Source organism: Canis lupus, chromosome 15 (assembly GCF_048164855.1).
Source record: "Canis lupus baileyi chromosome 15, mCanLup2.hap1, whole genome shotgun sequence".
In the NCBI taxonomy this organism is placed as follows: domain Eukaryota; kingdom Metazoa; phylum Chordata; class Mammalia; order Carnivora; family Canidae; genus Canis; species Canis lupus.
This window is the reverse complement of record NC_132852.1, coordinates 41,725,079-41,746,907: the sequence shown is the minus strand read 5'-3', so window position 1 is coordinate 41,746,907 and position 21,829 is coordinate 41,725,079. Positions and strand designations below refer to the sequence as shown.

The following is a 21,829-nucleotide window of genomic DNA, read 5'->3' as shown; positions in this document are numbered from 1 at the left end:
CGCCCCTGGGTCACCTCTACCCCCAGGTCAGCCTTGCTTCTAGGTCAGCCCCACCCCAGGTCTGCTGCCCCTGACAGTGCTCTAGCGTGTCGGGTCCATTTTGCCTTTCTAACCTCGCACTTGTTCCTTCCAACACGCTCTCCATCCTTTGCTAACGGAAACGTTGCACTGTTGCGCACTGGCCACAGGTTTTGGTGAGGAGTGTGTTTTCCAGATAACTTGGCCATCTCCTCTCCACCTTATGGGGTGCTCCTGCTGCCACCCTGCCCTGGACTCCATCACGTCTGTAAGTTGAGGTGTCACAGGTGCATGACGTCCATGGTGCAGCTGCATATCTGGAGCAGCTGGTCCCTAGGATTCACCTGGACCTCGTGTATTTTATCTGATGGTCTTTGAATCCTTCGCATGTAGTTTGGGGAGATCATCATGTTGCTGTCTGATAAACATGAACGTTCCCTCACGGAGAGTTGGGCTGACTGATCACCGAAGAATTATCTCCCTTGTAGCCTTAATGAGGTAGAAGGTCAGGCATTGGCGCATCCCTGGGGTTCTGACACACGCAGGTTTGCAGCGGGTGCCTTGGAGGACACGGCCAGGCAACATGGAATGGGCCCTGGGCCGGCCACACTGTGCCTGTGGCCTTCCCCGCGGGGACCCCGGGCCCGGGGCTCCCCACGAGGGGAGGTGCTTGGGGTGGTCAGCACAGGGTGGCCAGAGTGCCTGACGCCGCCCATCATGCTGGGTCAGAAGACAGAATGTCAGGACGGGTGCACAGGCAGGAAGTACCTAGAGGCCCCCCAACGCATGTCACTGTGCAGACCGTGCTCCCACTGCGGGTCAGGATGTGAGACGCAAGGCTGGGGTGGCAAACCGCCAAGTGGCCGCCCCGAGACCTGCCCCCCAGGAGCCAGGAGGACACAGTGAGAACGGGGCAGCTATGCACAGGGAAGGGGCCTCCCCAGACTCCCACGCTGTGGTCCCTTGATCTTGGGCTTCAGCCTACAGGGCTCGAGGACACAGGGCTCTGTGTGCGGGTTCCCCTGATGGCGGCCTCAGGAGTGGGGAGACCACGCTCTGCCTATCACCCCAGGAAGCCTGTCTCCAGGAGGACAGTCATGGCTAATAGCTTGGGGCTGTGCTTTACAAGCACCAACAGGAAGATGCGTGTGGCCCAAGGACCCAGGAGCCTTCAGGAGACAGCCAGTGAGATGGACACCTCTTAGCATAACTCAAACAGCAACTGTGTAGCACGGCTATGCACCACCTCTCCACACGTGGCCCTCTGAAGTCAACGCGCAGTTTGGGGAAAGATAGGATAGGGAGCCGGACAGGCGGGGGGGGGTGTCTACACCAGGGCGTCTGGAGGGCATGTCTACACCAGATCCCCCAGGGGGGCATGTCCACACCAGGAGCTGGGGGGGGAGGCATGTCTACACCAGATCCTCCAGGGGGTGTGTCCACACCAGGAGCTGGGGGGGTTGGCGTGTCTACACCAGGGCCTCCATGGGGGATGCATCTACACCAGAGCCTCCAGGGGGGGCATGTCTACACCAGGGCCTGGGGGAGGGTGGCCTGTCTACACCAGGGCCTCCAGGGGGTGTCTTGCAAACCAGCAAGGCTCTGAGCCCCTACCTCTGTCCCCCTCACTGTTAAGTAGAATCAGTGACACCCCCCTGCCTCCCCGACCACACCTGGTGATCTGCCTTGGAGGGGAAGACACCATGATTGTGTCCTGGTGGATCAGAGGTTGAGCGACAGCAGCACACACAGCAGGCGCTCACTGATGCAAATTCCACACTGAAAACAAAATGACCAGGGCAGAATCCCATGCATGATTAGGTGTGTTCGGGTGCACGTGCTCACCCTCCCCTGAGCCCAGAGGACCAAGCCTGAGGCGCTCTGACACTGGGTTTCATCTCGCCGGCAGCTGCCTGACCAGTCGGGTTCGGTGGCCAGCACGTTGTCACCATGGCTTCTGACACGGCCTGGGTGTGTGGTGGGAATCAGGGGACGTGTGTTGGCAGGAGCCCCCTCCCTGCATGCCCACCCTCACTCCCCCTCCTGCAGGCGTGTGCCCTGCGGTTCCTGGTGGAGAGGACCGCAGCCCTTACCAGGACCATGTGGCCGGTGGAGATGTCCATGTGGGGCTGCACGGGCTCCTCGGACCAGGACGATGTGCTGCTCCTGGCAGAGGGGCTGGCCATCGGCCCATCACTGAACTGGGACGACACGCTGTTGATGCGCGACGTGTGCGGGGCCTCTGGGCGTTCGGATGGGCGCATGGCCATGCGCTGCCGGCACAGCTCCTGGGAGACGGGGAAGGCAGGTCAGTGCTGCTCCTGTGGCTACTACGTGCCCCCAGCCCTGCCCCACCCAAACGCTATGGGCCACATGGCTCTTTTGCGGCCATGCCCCCCCCCCACAGATATCACACACATACATGCACAGGTGTACATACACACAGATACACACATGTGTGCATGCACACACAATAGTAGACACACACAGATACACAGATATCACACACGGATACACACACATGCATGTGTACACACAATAGTAGACATGGATGTATGATACACACAGATATCTCACACATGGATATACACACACAGAGATGCACACATGTATATGCACATCATATACACAAATACACATGGATTTATACACACAGATACACACATGTATGTCCACATACAAAGATGTCACACACATGAATGTACACCCCCAGCTGCACAGATACACGAATACCCATACACAGCATACACACACACACACACACACACAGTGCACACACATAGACAGTGAAAAGGGCGCTGGACCCACCGGGGTGGGGATGCTACACTATCCTCGGAATGAGGCAACGTATGTGCAGATGGGGCCGTCTTTCCTTCCGTGTTAGGATCGTGGTCGTGGAGGGACAGATGGGGTTTATAGGGTGCTCTGAAGTTGCTGCTGTGCTCGGGTGTTCAGGAGCAACCCTGCAACCTCTCTTTGGTTCTTCCCTTTTTTCCCCAACGACACCCGAACTGATGAGGGCCCATATGAAAACGAGCAGAGAATGTCATGTATGGACAACAAAGCATGTGCTTCAGTGGAAAGGATTGGTTCTCTGACAATATCCCAAAGACAAAGTGTCCAGGTTTAAAGGAAAACCCCAGCATGTCGGGTGAACGAAGCTACTGTCGGGTCACTGTGGGGTCGGGCCGTCCCCACGCAAGGTGGCGTGTGAACCCGGCACTGGCGGGTGGCGGCGCTCAGACACAAGGGACCCAGTGGAGCTGCACACCAGCTGCCGCTGTCACCTAGGGTGGGTTGGCCGGGACCTCCCCATCTCACTAGCAAGACACCCTGGACATGCTCCTGCGTCATGATCTGATGAATTCCATCCTCCTGCCCCCTGAATCCACCGTGGGAACCTGAGCCACCAAAATAAAATGATAGCAAGAAAAACTTTGTAAGAGAAGCTGAGCCCAAGGGACGAATCAGAAATGCATTCCTGGGAAGAATCCTCTTCTTCCCAGCTTCCCATGCTGGGGAGCTGCATGGCTCCCGTGTCTGTGTCCTCTCCCGGGGGGGGGGTGCCCAGGGTCACCTGTGCCACCAGTTCAGGTGCCCCAGGGCAGGGTAAGGCCCGCGGAACCCTTCACGCAGCTGCCCTTTCCTCTGGCGTTGAAGACCCTCCTGAGGCGGCTGCCACCTTGGAGGAAAAACCCCGTTCAGCGCAGCTCCCTGGAGCCAGATGGTGCACACAGCCCAGCACAGGTGCTCTCTGGGGACCCTCCTCCTGGCAGAGCAGCAGGTCTTGAGGAGCAGGGCTGTGGGCATTCAGAGGGCCGGGGGACTTCACATGATGGGTCACGGAAGGGCAGGAGGAGGACACCGGGCTGCACGTCTGCGGGTGCCCCCTTCATCCTTGTGCTTGCTGGCTCACACGTGGTTTTCAGACAATGAGGTTGTTTAACACTCCCGCCTCCAACACAATGGGGGTTCCAACAGGTGGGTGGCTCTGGTCACCACTTCTCTCTATGGACGCACGCAGGATCCTACTGGATTTTGTTAGAAAGCACCCGAAATGCAATGTCTGCACTCACTACTGTGGTTTATTTAACACTGTTCACCTGCAAGAGTCAGCAGTGAGTCCAATGGAAGCAGAAGGACACCTGCAGCACAGCCAGAAGTGCTCAGAACATGTCCTCCAGGAAGGAGCACCTCTGGCGGAGGAAGGTTCCCGATGGATGGCTGGGGTTTATTTACAGCAGCTGGGGTCACACCAGCTACGTGCCCGCCCCACACCTGTGGAGGGAAAGAGGAGGACGACCACAAACCCTGGGAGGAGGATGTGCAGGGTGGGCCCCCACGCACAGCCCCGAGCCTGCCTGTTTCCACTTTGAAGATGCAGGTACCAGTCTCGTCCCCGAAGACGTGCGTGCTGCGCTGCCATGGGGAAAGTCCTCAGTCGATCATCAGAACAGTGCGGGTTCGCACAACAAAAATGAGAACAGCTCTCAGCCCACACGAACATGCAAGCGCTCAGTGAGTTTGATGTGTCTGTCGAGGGAGCACAGCATTGTGGGGTTGGGGAGGCATCTGGTCGTGTGCTCAGACCTCCTCTTGGGACAGGGGATGTGGCGGCTGACTGTGGACGCTCTGCGGGGCCCTGCAGGGCTGGGACCTGGGGCCCGGCGCTCTGATGCCTACTCAGTGCTTGTATGTCTTTCTTTAAACAAACAAAATGCTTAAAAACAGAGGAAGCTCCAAGAAGAAACGGTCCCCAGCCCATATCCAACAGCGTGCACGCCTGAGAGTGTGGCGGTGGCCCTAGCGTGGCTGGGCGGGGGTGGGGGGTGCCATTTGCGGGGGCACCTCACCCGCAGAGCTGGAGCGTTCCTGGGCCAAGGAAGCCCACTGCCTCCATGCAGAGGCTGGGCCTCATCCCCACATCCTTTACATTGTACATCAGGTCACAGCTGGGGCCACCTGCTCAGGTGGACCTGGATTTTGGACTGACTGTGCATCCTGAACTTAGAGCTGCCAACACGAGGAGTGTCCTGACACAAGGGTTCAGTTGGAAATGGGTTCCAGGGTTTGAAGCCAGTCTGCCTGTGCAGCCCCTGCAGCCCTGCTCTGTGGGCAGCCACCCACAGTATGCTCCTGGGCTTCCCAAGGACGGGGAGGGGGCACATGCTGGGGGAGGGTCTGTGCCTTCGGGCATGTGTGGCAGGGCCCTGAATGCAGTCTCAGGGGGAGGCTCCGCCTAGAAACCAGGGTTCCAGAGACCTGAGCTGATTCTTCTCCTTGGATTCCGGGAAATCATCCACCTGCTGATAGCACCTGAGTGACAGCCTGACCATGGTTCTGGCTTTGGGACCTGAGGGCTGTGTGACCTAGGGCAAGCCACCTGGCCTCTCTGAGTCCTGGTTTCCTCATCTGAGGGCTCAGGTGCTCAGAACTTGCACAGCCCGTGAACAGCAAGCACTAATCACTCAGCTCCAGCGACGCATGCACTGTCCCTAGGTGCCAGGAAGACCCGTCTAGGAGGACCAGCCGAGTCCAAGCTCCCTGGCTCCTGGACCTGTGCACAGCACCAATGACATGGACACTGTCTGCTGGGTCTTTCGGGGGACAGGAGCCGGCAGGTGGGGGCCTCCAGGATGGGGCGCCGTGGATCTGCCAGGTGTGCTGAGATGCCGGGGGGCGCCGGAGAGGCTAAAGCATCCTGGCGGCCAGAGCACAGGGGAGAGGGCCCCACCTGGAGCTCTGTGTTCTGCAGAGACCGCGCTTCAGGTCTTTGCTGGGCCTGCGGGTGGTGGCCCCCGCTGCAGTCAGCTCTCTCGGGAGCAGGAGGTGAACAGCGGGGTGAACGGTCCATCTGGTCAGAAATGCAGTCGGAGGCGTGGTTATCTGTGCCGTGGAGGCTCCGAGGGATGCTGCTGTTCACGTCAGCCCCCTCCCCCATACTCCTCAGTACCCCCAGGCTTTGCTCGTGTCCAAAGAGAACTCCACCTGCCCTTTGCACCTGCCTGCAACCCGCCGTGGCTGAGGCACCACTTCTCATGCCCAAGGTTCATCCGTGACCAGCCCCTCCTCTCAGGGGTTGCTCCGCCCTTTTTGTGGTCTGGGGTCTGCTCTCTGCCCTGAGGAGGCCACTCCTGTGACCTTGGGCAAACCGTGTCCTTCCCCCACCTCATCTTCCTAACCTAGGACTGGGGAAAGAATGGGAGGCTGGTCCCTCGTTACAGGGTTGCTGCAGCAGGTGTGAGCACGAGACAAGGTGGGGGTGCCGGCAACTCCGTGGCTGTGGGGGGCCAGCCCCAGCCCCTGGGGTCTCCCTCCAGGCCGACACAACAACGCCATGCCCGTCCATCCAACCAGGGGAGGACACCTGCCAGGCCTGCTGCCTCGGGGAGGGGGCGAGTGCACGTCTTCACAGGAGGAGACGGCACCCTCCTCCCCTGCTGCGCTCTCTGAGGGAATCACCATGTGTCCTCTAATTAGTGCTTGAGGCTGATTATGGTTTGTAAAAGAATAACAGAAATTCTGCATTCTAACCAGTCTCTGCACTGCTTTAAAATTAAAATGTCCTAAGGACAATGGAACTTCTTTTTAAAAGACAAGATACAGACTATGAGCTGACTTAGTCGTGGTCTGGCCAGGGTCAGGCTCAGGGTCAGTCTCAGGCTCAGGGTCAGTGTCAGGGTCAGGCTCAGGCTCAGGGTCCTGTGCTATGCAGATATGAGCCTCTTAGCAGAGCCGTCTGGCTTCCCCAGCCTCCCCTTTGACCAGAAAGTTCTGCTGGCCTCTGGACAATACCACACTCTTCATGTAAAAGTCTCATTTATACCTAAAAAAGGCGATTGCAGTCACACAGAAACACCTGGGGATGTGATCCTTTGGACCCCATAGGCAGTGACCCAGCAATGGTTTAGGCATAAACACTGATTTAAACTGTACTTGAAGTCCGCAGCACTGTTCCCACTCCCTGTACTGCTTCCCTGCATTTACTGCCTTGTATTCACCATCAGCTTGCGGGGGGGCCCATGCGGGACAGAGCAGAAACTCACGCAGCCGCTGACAAACGCTGCATTCCCAGCGAACACTCTGTAAGGAACGATCTGGTGAGTGTAGAGCATAGGGCTGGGGCCATCTACAGGGAGCGTTTCATTTGTGCAAAGGAGGACGGGCAATGTTCCATAAACAATGCAAGTGCGCCCCGGAAGGAACCTGGGGACCCACCCAATGCTGCTCTGAAATCTGTATCATTCAGAATCCTGGCAGGAACGCAGGTTCCTGGGGCCGGGTTACGCATGCCATGAACCGAGGGTGGGAGCAACGAGGGCCTGGACCCAGCACAGTCTCAACTCCCTTCACCCTGGAGCCCAGCACTGCCTCTGGGACCCCAGCACGTGCTGTGTGGGTCACACCTTGTCCTCTGCATGGCACAGATTTTCCCCAAACGTACCTTCACTTGGCTGGAAAAGGATGTTCATGCAGGGCCTTCCAGCCCCTCACTAAAAAATAAACAATGTTTAAGGTCCAGACCAAGTCCATTCTCATGTTTCAATGATGCTCGGGGTAGCACCACATTAATGAAATTGGGCCTGAGCATTCCGCTTGACCACCTCGTTTATGAGACAATTACCATCTTCACGTAGTAATTCATGGGATTCAACAACCAAGAGGCAGTTAATCACAAAGGAGGAAGAAAGGCAGGTCTCATCACATGGATCTTCAGGTCACAAACCCACATGTGGGGTCGACCCACAAGTCACGTAATCCCCTTCAAATGGCTCTGTCGTTGGGCCGCCCCAAGCACCCAAGATCCAGACCTACTCCAGGCTGCGTCCTATACGCACCTGGGGTGCGTCCCTCTGGCCCTGAGAGTGCTCAGTGAGGGTCCTGAGTCACTCCCCCCGGGGGCTTCACCAAAGCGGGTTTCTGTTGTCATCCGACACAGAAGGAAACGCCACTGCACACGTGAATTAGAGATTCCAGATAGCAAAGGGGAAGTCACTGGTTTTCGGAGCGTGCAGCTCTGTGCCTTCGGGACGTCTGCCTCTGGAGATGGGTGTCAGGTCTTCCTGGAGAGATCGACCATCTCCGCATCTCTGCTCTGTCCCTTCTTAGTTATCTACCCACCCACCCCAGGTGTGAAGAAGGTTCTTGAGGAAAACAGATGCAAATCATTTCATGTTCCTGTGGAGAAGGGTGCACGCACAATAATGAGAAGATGACATGGTTCTGCAGGTGACCTCCCCAGGGCAGCCGTACATGGTTAACAAGCACGTGTCCTAGACTACTCCCATCTTGGGGAAAATCCATGGCAGAGAACACAGGTCCGACACAGACCCCAGTCCACATGAACCCCCCATTTGCCGCAGCGACCAGGGGCCAATGGCCAGGACCGCACACCCAGAGCTGTGCAGTCTGGACTGCCCTGTCTCCAGCTGCGTGACTTGGATGAGGTGCTCGGCTCTGTGTCTCCATTTCACGAACTGCAAGGTGGGGTAATGGAAGAGTCATGCAGAGCTGGCGGGCAGATCCTCGGGGCGGGTGTGGATGCGGCCCTGAGCACTGCACCCCCTCACCACCGGGAGCAGAGTGGGTCAGGACACCAGGCCAGGCCCCACTGCCCGGATGCCACCCCTGCCGGGTCACGGCCCCACGGGCCAGGTGGAACCCAGCATGACCACTGACCACCGTCTTCAACAAGGGGACTCCCTCTCTACCCTTTCTGTAGAAACCAGAGTAACAGGATTTCTAAAACGGAAGGGTCAATCACCAATTAGACATGAGAAGCTTGTGCCGAGCTGTTTAAAGTGGCCAAAAGTTTCCTTATGTGTCAGGAGCGGCGAGAACACTCGTGCCTGTGCCCGGGTGACCACAGACTCTCTGAGGAAACTCAAAACCTCAGCCTTTGTGCAGTACAGGGCTGCCTCCTGCATGTCTGGAGCCGGCGCACTCTTGGGCCCGGGGCAGGACCCCTCTGGGCAGGGTCAGCGTGGGGTCTGCTGGGGCCCAGACAGCCCCACATTTTCAGGGAACAGGCTAAGGAGACGGGCCTGCAGGCCACGTTTCAACCCCATGGCTGCCACCTCCTGTAAAGCCCTCGAAGCCCAGGCCCTGGGGTATCTCTGCAAGAGCCTCAAAGTATTTTCTACTTCTTTGTAACACAATTTGCAAAAAATAAGTTGAATAGGATTCTGGGGGCAGAAATCCATCCACACACATAATAATGCAAATGTCTCACTTCTCAAATCTTTATCTGATGGGGGAAAATTGCAGAGAGTGGGAATCGCTCCAAGAGAAAAGACCTGTCATTCCCAAATTCTGCCAAAAGAAAGACCAAGACGACAAAGGCTTAAGAAAAACCGCTTTGTACCTTTCAAGGAACAATCGGAACAAAGCCGCGCGCTGCCTAAGTGTGTACACAAAGGGTGGCTGGAGTTTTAGGGTTATTTGGAGAGCATAATTTGTGGTAACAGAGCAGAACTGAGGAGTGCTGCACAAAGCCGCCAGAGCAGGAGGGGTGGCTCATTAGGGTGTGCCGGGGAGGGGGAAGGCCAATTACTTTCCAGGCTGCATAAAACACTGAGCGAGCACTCTGAAAAGGAACCAGCCCTCTCCGGGGAGGGACCCTGTCTCCAGCTCAGAGGGCACTGCAGCCTCCCACAAATACAGCACCGACAATGGCACACAAAGCACCCACAGGGAGGCCTCATGGGGGGCAGGGGTCCGCATGCTGTGGTGAGGCGTGGGGGCTACAGAGCACACAGCATGGGGAGGTCTCTATCCAGACCCTCTGATTCTGGAGCAAACACACAGGTTCCCGGAGGCACCGTGCACGCAGGATGGTCTGGACCTGTGGAGGCTCTGCTGGGGGTGGGGGTGGGGAGGCAGGCAGTTTTGCTTTTCTTTTTTATTTTGCTCATTTTTCCCCCCTTAAATAAAGCATGTGCGACTTCTGTAGTAAAGAACACCAGAACAAGGTGCATTTAGAATCCATAAAATTCTTCATTCCATATGAAGAAGACTAAGTGAAATGGTTAGAAACTACGTGTAGGTTAAAGTGCAGGAGGAGACATCCCAGGTTGTCAAAGTGGTGATAAGGTTGCGTTAGAAAACCAGGCACATCGGGGAAATGTCCCGTGTGATCACCTGTGTCTGTCCATGGCGGTTTCAGGTTTCATTGGTGGGTTGTTACCTCTCCGTGGATACGGATATGGCCTAGGAGGGACTGCTGTGCTCTGGGCCATGGGGCGATGGCGCTGACACTGGGACTTCCCAGATGGTTTACAAGAGCTGCTCGACACACGCCCCCCCCCCCCCGCCCGCCCCGTAAATCACATACATCATTGGTGCTGCGGAGGAGGAGGAGGAACGTGAGCGCCAAGCCCAGTGCAGGCTGGAGAGGCTCTCTCAGCATCCCCTGCACACGGGGTGGGGGGCTCTGGGGGGCACACAGGGCACACACGGCCACAGCCATTCCTGGGTGACAAACAGAGCCCTCCTGCCCCCTCCCTCGGAAGTCGGAGCCGTAGCAGAAACCCAGGGAGGCCCACCTCTCATCTGGCCACAGCCACAACTGTTCCTGGGATGGGGGCGCTCAGTTGGTTCACAGCTCACCCATGGGACCTGGCTTTGGGTGCATGGCCACCGCTGCTCATCCTGGAACATCCTGGAACGCCACCTCCCCACCCCCGGGGGGCTTCTCAGTGGTGTTGACGAGGGAGTCCGGCCCAAGATCCCCAGGAGGGATGCCCCTCCAGGGCCCCAGGCAGGACGGGCGCTCACTCCGCCCGCCCCACCACTGACACCCTCCTAATGCTCGGGCCGCAGACGGCGCTCCTCTGGTCCAATGTGCAGCTGCATTATTTTAAGTGCTGGGTTCCACAACATTCATAAACTAACCCAAACAGCTCCGCGATAAACGTTGTTTGCCAAGGAATAGGGAGTAATTTTATCCCATTTTGCAAGACGTCTTCTCAAAATAAAAAAGGCACATTTTAAGTTGGAGAAGTGAAAATACTTTTCAACACTCTTGTGAATTTAGAAGGGTCTTTGAGCCATCCAATGTCAGAAGGAAAAAAAAAAACGCTTTTTTCCACTCTCTGCCCCCGGCCCTGGCGCCATGGCTTCGTCCCTCCTCCCTCCACTCCTCCCTCTTTCCTCCCTCCACTCCTTGCCCCCATGCAGCCAGACCCCCCAGGGTGGCCCTAGGTAACAGCCATCACGCGTCATTCTCCAGCTACCAGGACAAGAACTACACCTCACCTCCCAAACTTGAGAATGGAAGTCATTTTCCGGTGTTTTCCATCTCCTTCGGTGTCAAGCACAGGGGGGAGGCTGCAGTAGATGCCTGCTTGTGGGGTGCACCGTTGGTGTGCTGCCCTGGACAGAAGGGCCACCTGGGAGCCGGCATCATGTCCAGCTGCAGAGAGGGGAAGGCGGTATCCTACCCCCGGGTACCGACTACCACTGGCAGGCAGCAGCTCAAGAGCTTTAGCAAGTTCGGAAGGTTCCTACAGTCTTTTGACCCTGGCAGGTGGCACACAGCCCACAGAAGAGGCCCCAAAGGCAACTGGCGAGTGCGCGCCACTCTGTCCACCCACATGTGGTGGCCTGAACCCCACGGGGCTGCCAAACCCACTCTTCTTGGAGGCCGCCTCTCCTTTAAGAGCAGAGGCATGCTCATTTCTCTCAGCTCTGCTCTTGATAAGCATCAGGCTCAAGTCAGAGGAAGGAAGCCATTGTTTCCATAAAACGTCTTTCTCCACCAGCACATAGGGACCGAGGGCTTCTGCCCCGACCGCTTGCGCTGTCACCCGGAGCTGGACAGGACCTGGAGATGGGCAGTTCCCGCCGGACGAGCAGCCCTCACAGCCCCGCACAGCCCCACCTGGCCACAGGTGTGTGGCAGGGCTGACCACAGACACGAAGCCCAGGCCTGGAGGCCGCTGCAGCCTGCCACCCTCCTACCATTAAGTTATCATCTTGTCCAGGAGTCTGCGATGCCTTCAGAGTTCACAGATCCAGTGCCACCTCCGTGAGCAGGGCCAGTCTTGGGTGGCCCACACGCACGTCCCAATTTGGACCAGTTAGAGTAGCCAAGTCCATCCGTCACCAATAAACCCTGAGAGCCTCCTGGCCTGGCCAGGCAGAGTGGGCTGCGAGCTGTTTTCTATAAGAAACGTCTGCCACTGTCCTTTCTTCTTGCTGAAAGGTAATGATGAATCATCATCCCTTGTCGTCATCGCCACCATCATGCTGGGCAACACCTGCAGGACTTGACCCCGGTGCTCCCCTGTGAGGGGCGCCCCCCCAGATGCTGCACATCACCAGGGACGGCTCACGGAGCCTCCAGCACACCCCGAACTGGCCCCGCTCACAACTGAGGCTTAGTGCAACATATGGATTAGCTTTTATTGAGCACCAGAAGGTCCCCTGCAGGGCGCTGTGCATTCATCACACAGATCTGGCATTTCAGGGAAACCAGGGTGTCCTCACATTCGCAGAGCATGTGATGGGGAGGGACAGGACCAGGCCTGCCGGCCGCCGTGCAGAAAGAAGCCCAGATGCAACCACCAGTGACGGAGAAGTGACCACAGACTCGTGGGGCAAGGTCAGGGGAAACAAAGGGTCCTGGTGCTGAGAACTGGGCAGGATGACCCAGGGCCAGGAGAGAAGGCTCGGTGAGGGTGTGGGGTCTGGGCAGGCTGACAGATGGGAGTGATCTGGAAGGATAAAGACGAGTGGGAGGGCTTTCAGTGTGAGGGGCATAGTCCGCACAAAGGTTCAGACACAGAAAAGCACAGGGGATATTCCAGGGGCTGTGAGGAGCTGGCCAGGGACACAAAAGGTATTCACATGCATGCATTCTGCAGCGTTGCCTAATTAAGCCAAAGGGCAGGGTCTGGGGGCAGGGCCTGGGGGCGGGGCAAGCCCCCAGCAGCTGCCTCTCTGCTTAGGGACTGCACATGTCCAGGGCCCAATTACTCCATGTGACACTACTCTGAATGGCGACCTGCCTGCACGAGGCCGAAGAGGGTCCTGAGGAGGCCTGAGCTGGGTGGCTTCAGGTGACCCCCACCAGCCCCTTCCCACCTCAGCTTCATCTCTGCCTCCTCCGGCATGATGCGGAGGAAGGGCGCTGGCCTCAGAGGGCTCATGAGGATCCGAGACAGGTCCAGGATGGGGACAGGTGCTGCCCTTCCAAGGAGGTTGGGGCTTCCAGTGGCCGTCGCATGAGTCCAGCCAGGGTGCCGGCCTGTGATTCAGGGCGAGGGCTGAGCAGAGCCAGCACCAGGGTTGGTGGAGAAGAGGCACCGGGAGGCTCCAGGGCACCAGGCTCATGGGGGCAGCTGTGTCCCCCGGAGATGCACAGACTCACGATACACCAGGACCACAGAGCAATGGCTCAAAGGGCCAACAGGACGGTCTGAAGTTTGGTCCTGGTTTCCCCTCAGGTTTCAAAGTTTGGGGCCACTGAGCTCAGGATTTTCACTGTCCTTGACTGTGGTGGAGGACAGCAACACTGGGGAGGGGGAGACCATCCCAAGACATGCCAGCTGGGTGGGGCATCCCTTCCCACCCATTACTTGGTTTTGCAAACAAGTCCATACTGTACTTCCCCCCTCTTGGTTTCTGTGCTGGTTTATGAAAGGTGCAATTCTAGGCATACCCCCTTTTGGGTTATCCTTCTGCTCCATTGTCTTCACAGAAAACCAAAGTGACACGATGCTTACTTACAGAACAAATCCCGACTTCTGATGTTAATTCAAGAACCTTAGTCCTCTGGCTGCGCATGGGTGCTGACTTCCTGCACAGTTAGCAACCCCAGCATTTACCACCCAAACTCCGCCAGCCATCAAGTCCATCCAAGCCCAACGCCGTCTCATGTTCGTATTCTCCAAACACCATATGGAATCACGCATTTTAAAACATTTGGCCTTCTTTGCTAATCACAGCGTCTCTGAGTCTGCTTTCCCCTGTTTCCCAAATAATCATACACACAGACACACACAAACACACACCCAGACACATAATCGGGCTGCTTGCTTTATTCTTAAAGCTTAAATTTAAAAATCGTTCAATGTTCTTCAAGAAAGGTAAACACTGGCAGCACCTTGTTTGGATGTGTTGGAGTCTCGGGACTGGACAGCCCTGTGTTCTCAAGCAAGCACCACCGCACGTGTGTGCCAGGGCCCGAGGTCCTCCTCTGTTGGGGAAGGGGGTCCCCTCCAGTCAGCACGGCTTCAGGGAGGGAGGAAGGGGACACCTGCCTCGGCGGCCAGACCCACCGGATCAACCCAGCAGTCAGTGGGGTGGCAGGGGTCGCGGCCTCAGTGCCCTCACATCCTGGCTGTTTATTTTTCACCATCAAAAATCCCGACTGAATACTTTGCACAAGTCACCTTCCTACCTGGAGATCATTTGTGTGAACATCTTGTCCTGGTTAATAGACAAATGACCTACCAAGATTCCATTCTTAATTATCAGCAAGATTCCCAAAGCAGAGAGCCCCAGTGGAGACTGGAATATTCTGAGGAACAAAGTTTAAGAATGACTAATTAGGCGGAGAAGAGAAATCCAATTATGCAGCTTCTCCAATGTAAGAGGAAAAGCTGATACTGCTCGCTGCCTAAGACACGACTGGGATGCTGCCCAGACCACATCACCGCCTGAGTGCCTCTCTCCCTCACCTCCTCTGAGAAGCCCTCCCAGGCCCCCCAGGCTCCCCTTCCATCCCATGCACAGGATTCACACAGGTATAAGCTGGTCCTATGTGTGAGCAAGGTCTTCGCCAACCTTCTTGTGGCAGAAAATGTGATTCTTTCATTAGAAGAAATGAGCGTTCTGGAGAGAGACCTATGGCGCCACTTCTGCGTTCGGCCATCCAGCCTTTCCCAGGCTTGGGCACTGTGTTCCTTGGGGGTGACCCACATGCCACCGACCCTGAATCTGCACGAGGGCAGGGTGGGAGGTAGGCAGTGGGGCACAGGGGGGCCGTGGAGGAGTGTGAGGTGAGGACGCATGCGCACCAGTGGGCCCTTGCCTCTGGGAGTCTGCGGGCTGACTGGATCCTTCCCTCATGACCTTGAATGTCCCTCCTTGACATATGGAGATGACAGTCATCGGCCCGAGTCTCCTGGGTGGGAGTGTAAACACATGGCCTGGGCCCTCTCAAGGGGCATTCCCGGGATGACAGGGATGGCATTCCCCCTCAGTGTCATCACGTGTGGTCTCAGTGTCATTCCTGTGGTCAGATGGCAGACTCCTTGCCTTGAAGAAGCCAGAGACTGAGCTGAGATGTGACTTTGACGTTCCCAAAGTCCCCAGGGCCACATACACCCAGAGAGAGGCAGAGGGCCCTTCCCCACCCATACTTGCAGGATGGCTTCCCCTCGTCCCTGCCACGGGAGGGGCCCAACTGGGCTTGCCTATATTTGCCAGGTCACGCACTGCACTGCGGACAATGCCACTGGGCTTGGGACACACTTCCTCGGCCCCCTGGGGGCTTGGGTCAGAGTGCAGGTCCTTGCACCAGCCTCCTGGCGCATGCATGCAGGGCCTGACGGCCGGACTCTACGCCAGGTGGACACTACGCCAGGTGGCCGAGCCCAGGCTGTCCCTGTGTCAGGCTGCAGGCCTGGGGGCATCATTCTCCCACAGGGAGGGCCTGACTATATGGAGCCATCCAGGCCCTGCCCCCTGCAGGGAAACCAGGCGACATAAGCCCCTCTGAAGGGGACGTGTGTGTGTGTGTGTGTGTGTGTGTGTGTGTGTGTTCGGGGCCTGGACTGGGTGGTGCAACCTGGTCCCTGCGGTTGCCCTTGAGAATGCCTTCTCCCCGCTCCTGCCATCTTCGCCTCAATCCCCATGAAGCCCATTTTGCATCTTTCACTTGACTCTGGCAGCTTCTCCTGCCAGCACCCCTGTGATTCAGGGCCTTGCCCCTGACAATGTGAGGGCAACACATCCATCCCTGGGCACATGCCGCTGCCTGCACGAGGACGGCTCCCCTGCACAGGGTCCCTGCGCTGGCCCGGGGCGTGGGAGGTGGGCAGGGTGGATGGAAGTGACCTGGGCCAGGCTGCACCCCCATCCCCCTGTCGTCGGGGCTGCATCCGAGGGCTGGCCTTGCTGCTCGCTGGTCCTGGGAAGATGGGGGAGAAGCAGAATAACCCCTTTGCACCCTACCCTAGCCACCTTCACAGACGTCTGGATGTCCCTGAAGCACATGCTTCCTTTGCAGACTGTCTTCAGCTTTGGTGTAGATGATGTGCCCACCTCTCCGAATCGGGGCCGGGCACAGAGGACCAGGTAGAAGTACACATCCAGAAGGGAGGTGTCCCTGCCAGGACCCTGGCGCTTAGGCTGAATCCCCAGCCGCCAGCAATGAGTCTGGGCACCACTAGCACCACAAGTAACTGCTCAGACCTTATATACATCCATACTCTTGTGACCTCCTGTGACCTCGGGCAGCCCCCGAAGATCCCACAGCTCCTCTCATTCCATTCTGCAGGTAGGTGCAGGCAGGAGATCCAGGAGGAAGGGCAGCATCAGAGGATAGGCATGCAGGTGGCTCCCCCACAGGGCTGGCGCAGTGCAGGGGAGCCGGCCTGGCCCCGGGAAGACAGACCTGGTCCCCCACAGGAGCTCACGGGCTGGGGGCCTTCCTGGGCCAGGACTTGCCTCGTCCACACTGATCCTGCCTCCAGGATGCCCACGAAGGATGTCCTCCATGCCCTACTGTCTTTGTGGAGACAGTGGCCACAGTGACAGGGATGGCATTCCCCCTCAGTGTCATCACTTGTGGTCTCAGTGTCATTCCTGTGGTCGGATGGCAGACTCCTTGCCTTGAAGAAGCCAGAGACTGAGCTGAGATGTGACTTTGACGTTCCCAAAGTCCCCGGGGCCACGTACACCCAGAGAGAGGCAGAGGGCCCATCAAGTCTGAGCCCAGGGACAGGTTCTGCGTGTGAGGGCCCCCCGGCCCATGACATAGTCTGGGCAGTGGGAAGAGCGCTGGCCTGGGGCCCAGAAGGTGTAAATCACCCTAATTCAGCTGCGCCACCCACCGGCGGGGGACTGGGACAAGTCACAGCTGATCTGACGCTTGCTGTCAGAGCATCTCCCTGGGTGCTGGCAGGCAACTGTGGGCACCAGCTGGGAACCCCAGGGTCTGACCCCAGGAGCCCCCTGAGCACATAGGGTGCCCTCGAAGGAGCTCCCACGGCCTCCGAGGGATGGAAGCAGCTCTGGCTTCCACAGACACCAGCACTGGAGCAGGTTACCAGCGCCGACCTGGGCCCTCCCTCGGCAGCCCCGCCAGGACGCCCCTGGCCCCTCAGGGCCCCTTACAGACAGCATGACCCACGCTTGGGGACGTGGCCCGACGCAGTGGAGGTGAAGCTGGTGTGCCCTCCCCCCCATCGCTTGCCTTCCTTAAAAGACAGTTATTCAAGCCACATCCAGATCCGCTAACCAGCCACCAACACGGCAACAGAACCCGGCAACACGGTGATGGAAGGAAGCCCTGAATCCAGGTCTTGGGATGCTGCGTACCAGCCATCCTAAGCTTTTGTCTTCCAAGCAGCTCACTGAGTGGTCTGTTATTTTCAATTAAGTCTGATCTAATTATTATCGTTTGATCAAGGGAGATGGCTTTGCTATATTAGGACAGAGACATATCTCAGTTTGGTGTTTAGATATGTTTTTGGCAATCTTTCCAGGCTTCCGCCTCCTCTAGACTTATTTCCAAATCTCTGGAGCTATTTCTGAGGAGACACGTTGGGCAGAGACTGGAGGATGGGCTCGCGCTTGCGGCTTTTGGAAACGGCATCTTTGAGAATTTCAGGTTTATGAGAAAGGCTGCACTAGAGATTCATGCCTTGCGGAATGGCACTCAGACTCAGAGTGCAAAGGAATCTAGAAGATTCCGTGGGGCTTGCTGGCCCTCACTTGAAACTGCACGCAGGCGCAAAATGCACAGGCATTCCTCTCTGCAGAGCAAGGGCCTGCTTGGTTCCCTGAGGCTGGCACGTGACTAGGGCCATGGCATGTGGCACCTTCAGGCAACAATACGGCTTTTACTTAATTTGCAGTGGAGCTCAGGCCTCTCTCTGGGATCACGGGGTGCACAGCACCCCAGGACAAGGCCTCCCCCCTCAGGAGCCTAGCTTCTCCTTGACCAGATGAGCCATTGACTCTGTGTCTGGAAAGCTTCTAGAGAATTCTCCCTACAGACCCACAGGTGCTAACAGCTTCCTGCAAAGGCAAAATGAGCCAGAATCCCAATTCTCAGGCTTGCTTGAGTTGGGATAAAAACGTTAAGTTCTTTAATGATACTTGAGGGTACTTTTCTGTTTTTGAAGCAGGATAGACTTTGCTTGATGGGAAGTTGAAAAAAAAAAAAGAAAGAGAAAGAAAGAAAGAAAGAAAGAAAGAAAGAAAGAAAGAAAGAAAGAAAGAAAGAAAGAAAGAAAGAAAAAAGTTATTTTGACCTGAAAATTTAAATGTAAAGCAAAGAAAGGCCATGCTTTCAGACTGAAATGGGCTATTTCAGGAGTTTGTGGTGGGGGTCAAGGAAACGTCAGCAGACTCCGTTTTCTACTGAAATTGGACAACACTTCTCTAACTAGTGATCGCGCTACTTACAAAAGATTCAACTGCCTTAAAAAAAGAAGGTCCCTTGATCCAATGTGCAGAGGAATAAGCCAGCTGGCAACATGCCCCCTCCTCTGTGAGGCACAGGCTCTCCCCTGGCCCTGGGCTGCGGAGTTAGGCTGGGGCCCCAGGGCACCTCAGCCCGGGCGGAGGAAGCACCCCAAGCAGCTGCCACCACGCACCTACTGCATAGCCAGTGGGGTGAGCCCCACAGCCAGTGTGCAGGCTGCCCTGCACCCAAACGCATGCTCTCCTCTGGGTCTGCTTCCAAGGGCCTCCCAGGGACAAGGAAGCCTGCTGGGTATTGTGAAGTGAACCATCAAAAGACGCTTGCTGGAACTTCCGCAGGGTTCTGTGCCCTCACTTGGGGACAGGCAGGGTGGGAGCATGGGGCTGCCCCAAGGTGATCAAAGCCTCAGAGAAACGGAGGCAACATTCAAAGAGACTCCAAGAGAGGAGGGGGATGTGTTCTAACCACCCCATCACTTCTTTCTGCAGTGTCACCCAACGGCCTTCCCCAGAATCAGGACTTCCCCACAAGGAGATGCCCATCCCATGCGGGACACAGCTCCACGCCTCCATCCACACCGACCCGAACCCCACCAGCTTCGAGCAGGTGCTGTAGACGTGCACACACGTATCTACATGACACTGATGTTATGTGCTAACATGCCAGTGTGTGTGTGTGGAGGGGGGGAATAAAAGTAAGAAAATTATCTTTTTAAATAATGAAGTACAGATTTAATCCAAGCATGTTATGTTTTATATATTTAGGAGAAAAAATAACATGAAGTAACACAACGGGGAAAAGTTGGCAGCCGTCGTTAAAAGAAATGTCCTTTCAAAATGTGCTTCCGTTTTTCTGAAAGTTAATACACCCAATTCTTTCAGGCTCAAGGAAATGAAACTTCAACAGATTATCTGATAAGACTGATCTCTGGGTAAGTGTCAAAGTGTAAGAGTCTATCAAGAAATACTTGATTTTCCAATAGGTAGAGTGACCAAAGTATCACACAAGTACACGTGTAAACTAAGCTTTGAGATGCTGACTCTGTCTATGAAATAGCTTCATGCTTAGGAAGAAGAGGAAGCATGTTTAAGCGTGTTTGCACTGGGACCTAATAATGCAAATGACTCACTGTTTCGAAACGATTTTAAGAGAAGCCCACTGATCATTCTGGAACACTCCACGGATGCCCTGTAACTCACCCAAAGCCACAAACCGTGAATTATGAGCACGTGGGGGCTCTGCATCGGCTGCCAGGAGCCTGGGAGGGTAAAATCTAGAAGGTGTGCATTATCAGGGATGGCAAGGACCAGGGCCTTCCAAAGGGTCTGCTGCACGGGGGCCTCCCCACCTGAGCTCCCTTGCAATGAGGCCACTGCTGGCTGTTCACCTGGGCACATACGGGCTCTCCTCCATGGCTCCCTGGGAAGAACTCCTGCTCCAGAGGCCACCAGCCCTGAGCTCCCCGCGTCTTCACTGCTGACCAGAGCCAGGCTCCTCATGTTCTGATAAGAACACTCAGTTCCTCTATTTAAAGGGTAAGTTGATAATCTGATGTAAGTAAAACTTAATGCTTTGCCACCCACAGCTCCTCACTCCCAGGCTTTTAACCTCTGTACACAATAACCTCTGTCTTAAACATGAGAGACTCCTAACTCTAGGAAACGAACAAGGGGTAGTGGCAGGGGAGGTAGGTGGGGGGATTGGGTGACTAGGCACTGATGGGGGCACTTGACGGGATGAGCACTGGGTGTTACAATATATGTTGGCAAATCAAACTCCAATAAAAAAATATACAAAAAAAAAAACAACCTCTGTCTCTTGGAAAGTTTGAGTATGAAATAACGTATGATGTTAAATTGCTCAGTTTTCCTCATTACCCAGTGTCGGGAATTAACAGGAGGTTTATCCAAATCTCACTTGCATTATAGGATTAGCAGAGTGCAGAAAAGTTCAATGGTTGAAAAATGAAGAAAGCGTCAAAGCAACTTTTCTTGAGACTGTTTTTATGTTCTGCAATACTTTAAAAAACCCAGACGGTGGTAGCTCTAGAAAAGCCAGGGTTAGGATGGATGCATTCCTGAGTTAATACCTGCTCCCTTCATAAATGTAAGCACCCTCTATTTCTACTGACACTTTTGAGAGCCTTCATCCATGACTCAGCGAAATCTAGCGGTAAAAGTCCTGAAATCCCATCCCCATTTGCTGAGTCCTGCTCTGCGAGCCACAAACCCAAACAACTCAACAGCTCAAGCAGTAACATCTCCCCAGCAGAGAGTCCACTTTGGGTCAAACGTCTACAGTTAACCAGAGTTGTTCCCTAAAAGTATCTCATGGTGATTTGGAAACTACGCCCATCAGAAAATCTTTGTAATAATTTCATTTCCAAATTTTCCTAGATTGTATTTTTAAAGCAAAAGTTTTTTCTGTGCTTTCCCCCCTCTTTTTATTAATCTGGGTGGAAGAAAAGCACACATTTCATTTATTGTCTGGATTACAGATTCTTATTAAACAAACCAGAGCTCATTATAAAATCAATATCAACTTAACCACCATGCCCCCAGGAGGAACAGCAGAAAGGTCACTCTAAGAAATTCAAACAATTTTCCTGCTGGAAGGGCATGATTTTAATTACAGATACTATTAATTAGAGCTGTCACCGGGAAGATTTTTTTTCTGTTAATTATCACAAACTCGGTTCTAAGTATGCAATTTCAACCTGCATTCTTGCCAAACTTAGTCACTTCTGCATGCAAGCCCAACCTTTCCATTCTATCAATATTTTATATTTGAATTTCAAAGTATATCAAAGGATGCCATGCTTTCTAAAAATCCACCCCTGTGTGATCTCCCGTCTCTTGCACACAGAACAGAACTGGTGTGATAATTTATTTATGTCCTGGCACAGACACAGCCTAGAAGCCCCGGCATCCTACACTGATGGTCTTGCTCAATAGAATTTCTGGATAAATTCTTACTAGTTTATGTGACTTTTTTTTTTTTTTTTTTTTTCTGGGCTGCTTCTTCAAACGTGATTTTTTTTTTATTTTTATTTTTTTTTTTGCTTTGAAGCAGAGCTGTGCACTGAGGCTGAAATGCCATCTCCCACACATTCGAAAGTGCCATTTCTTTATAAGAGAAGATCCTACTGAC

General features: G+C 55.2%; 1 protein-coding gene across 4 annotated transcripts in view; it reads right to left on the bottom strand.

The window, feature by feature from the left end:
• PTPRN2 (protein tyrosine phosphatase receptor type N2) overlaps positions 1–21,829 on the bottom strand; it is a 726,314-nt gene that overhangs the window by 86,241 nt on the left and 618,244 nt on the right. For all 4 annotated transcript variants that reach the window (XM_072776801.1, XM_072776802.1, XM_072776803.1 and 1 more), the window contains one exon: positions 2,112–2,306. In XM_072776801.1, the coding sequence (XP_072632902.1) occupies positions 2,112–2,306 (195 nt within the window). The remainder of the gene's footprint in view (positions 1–2,111; positions 2,307–21,829) is intronic.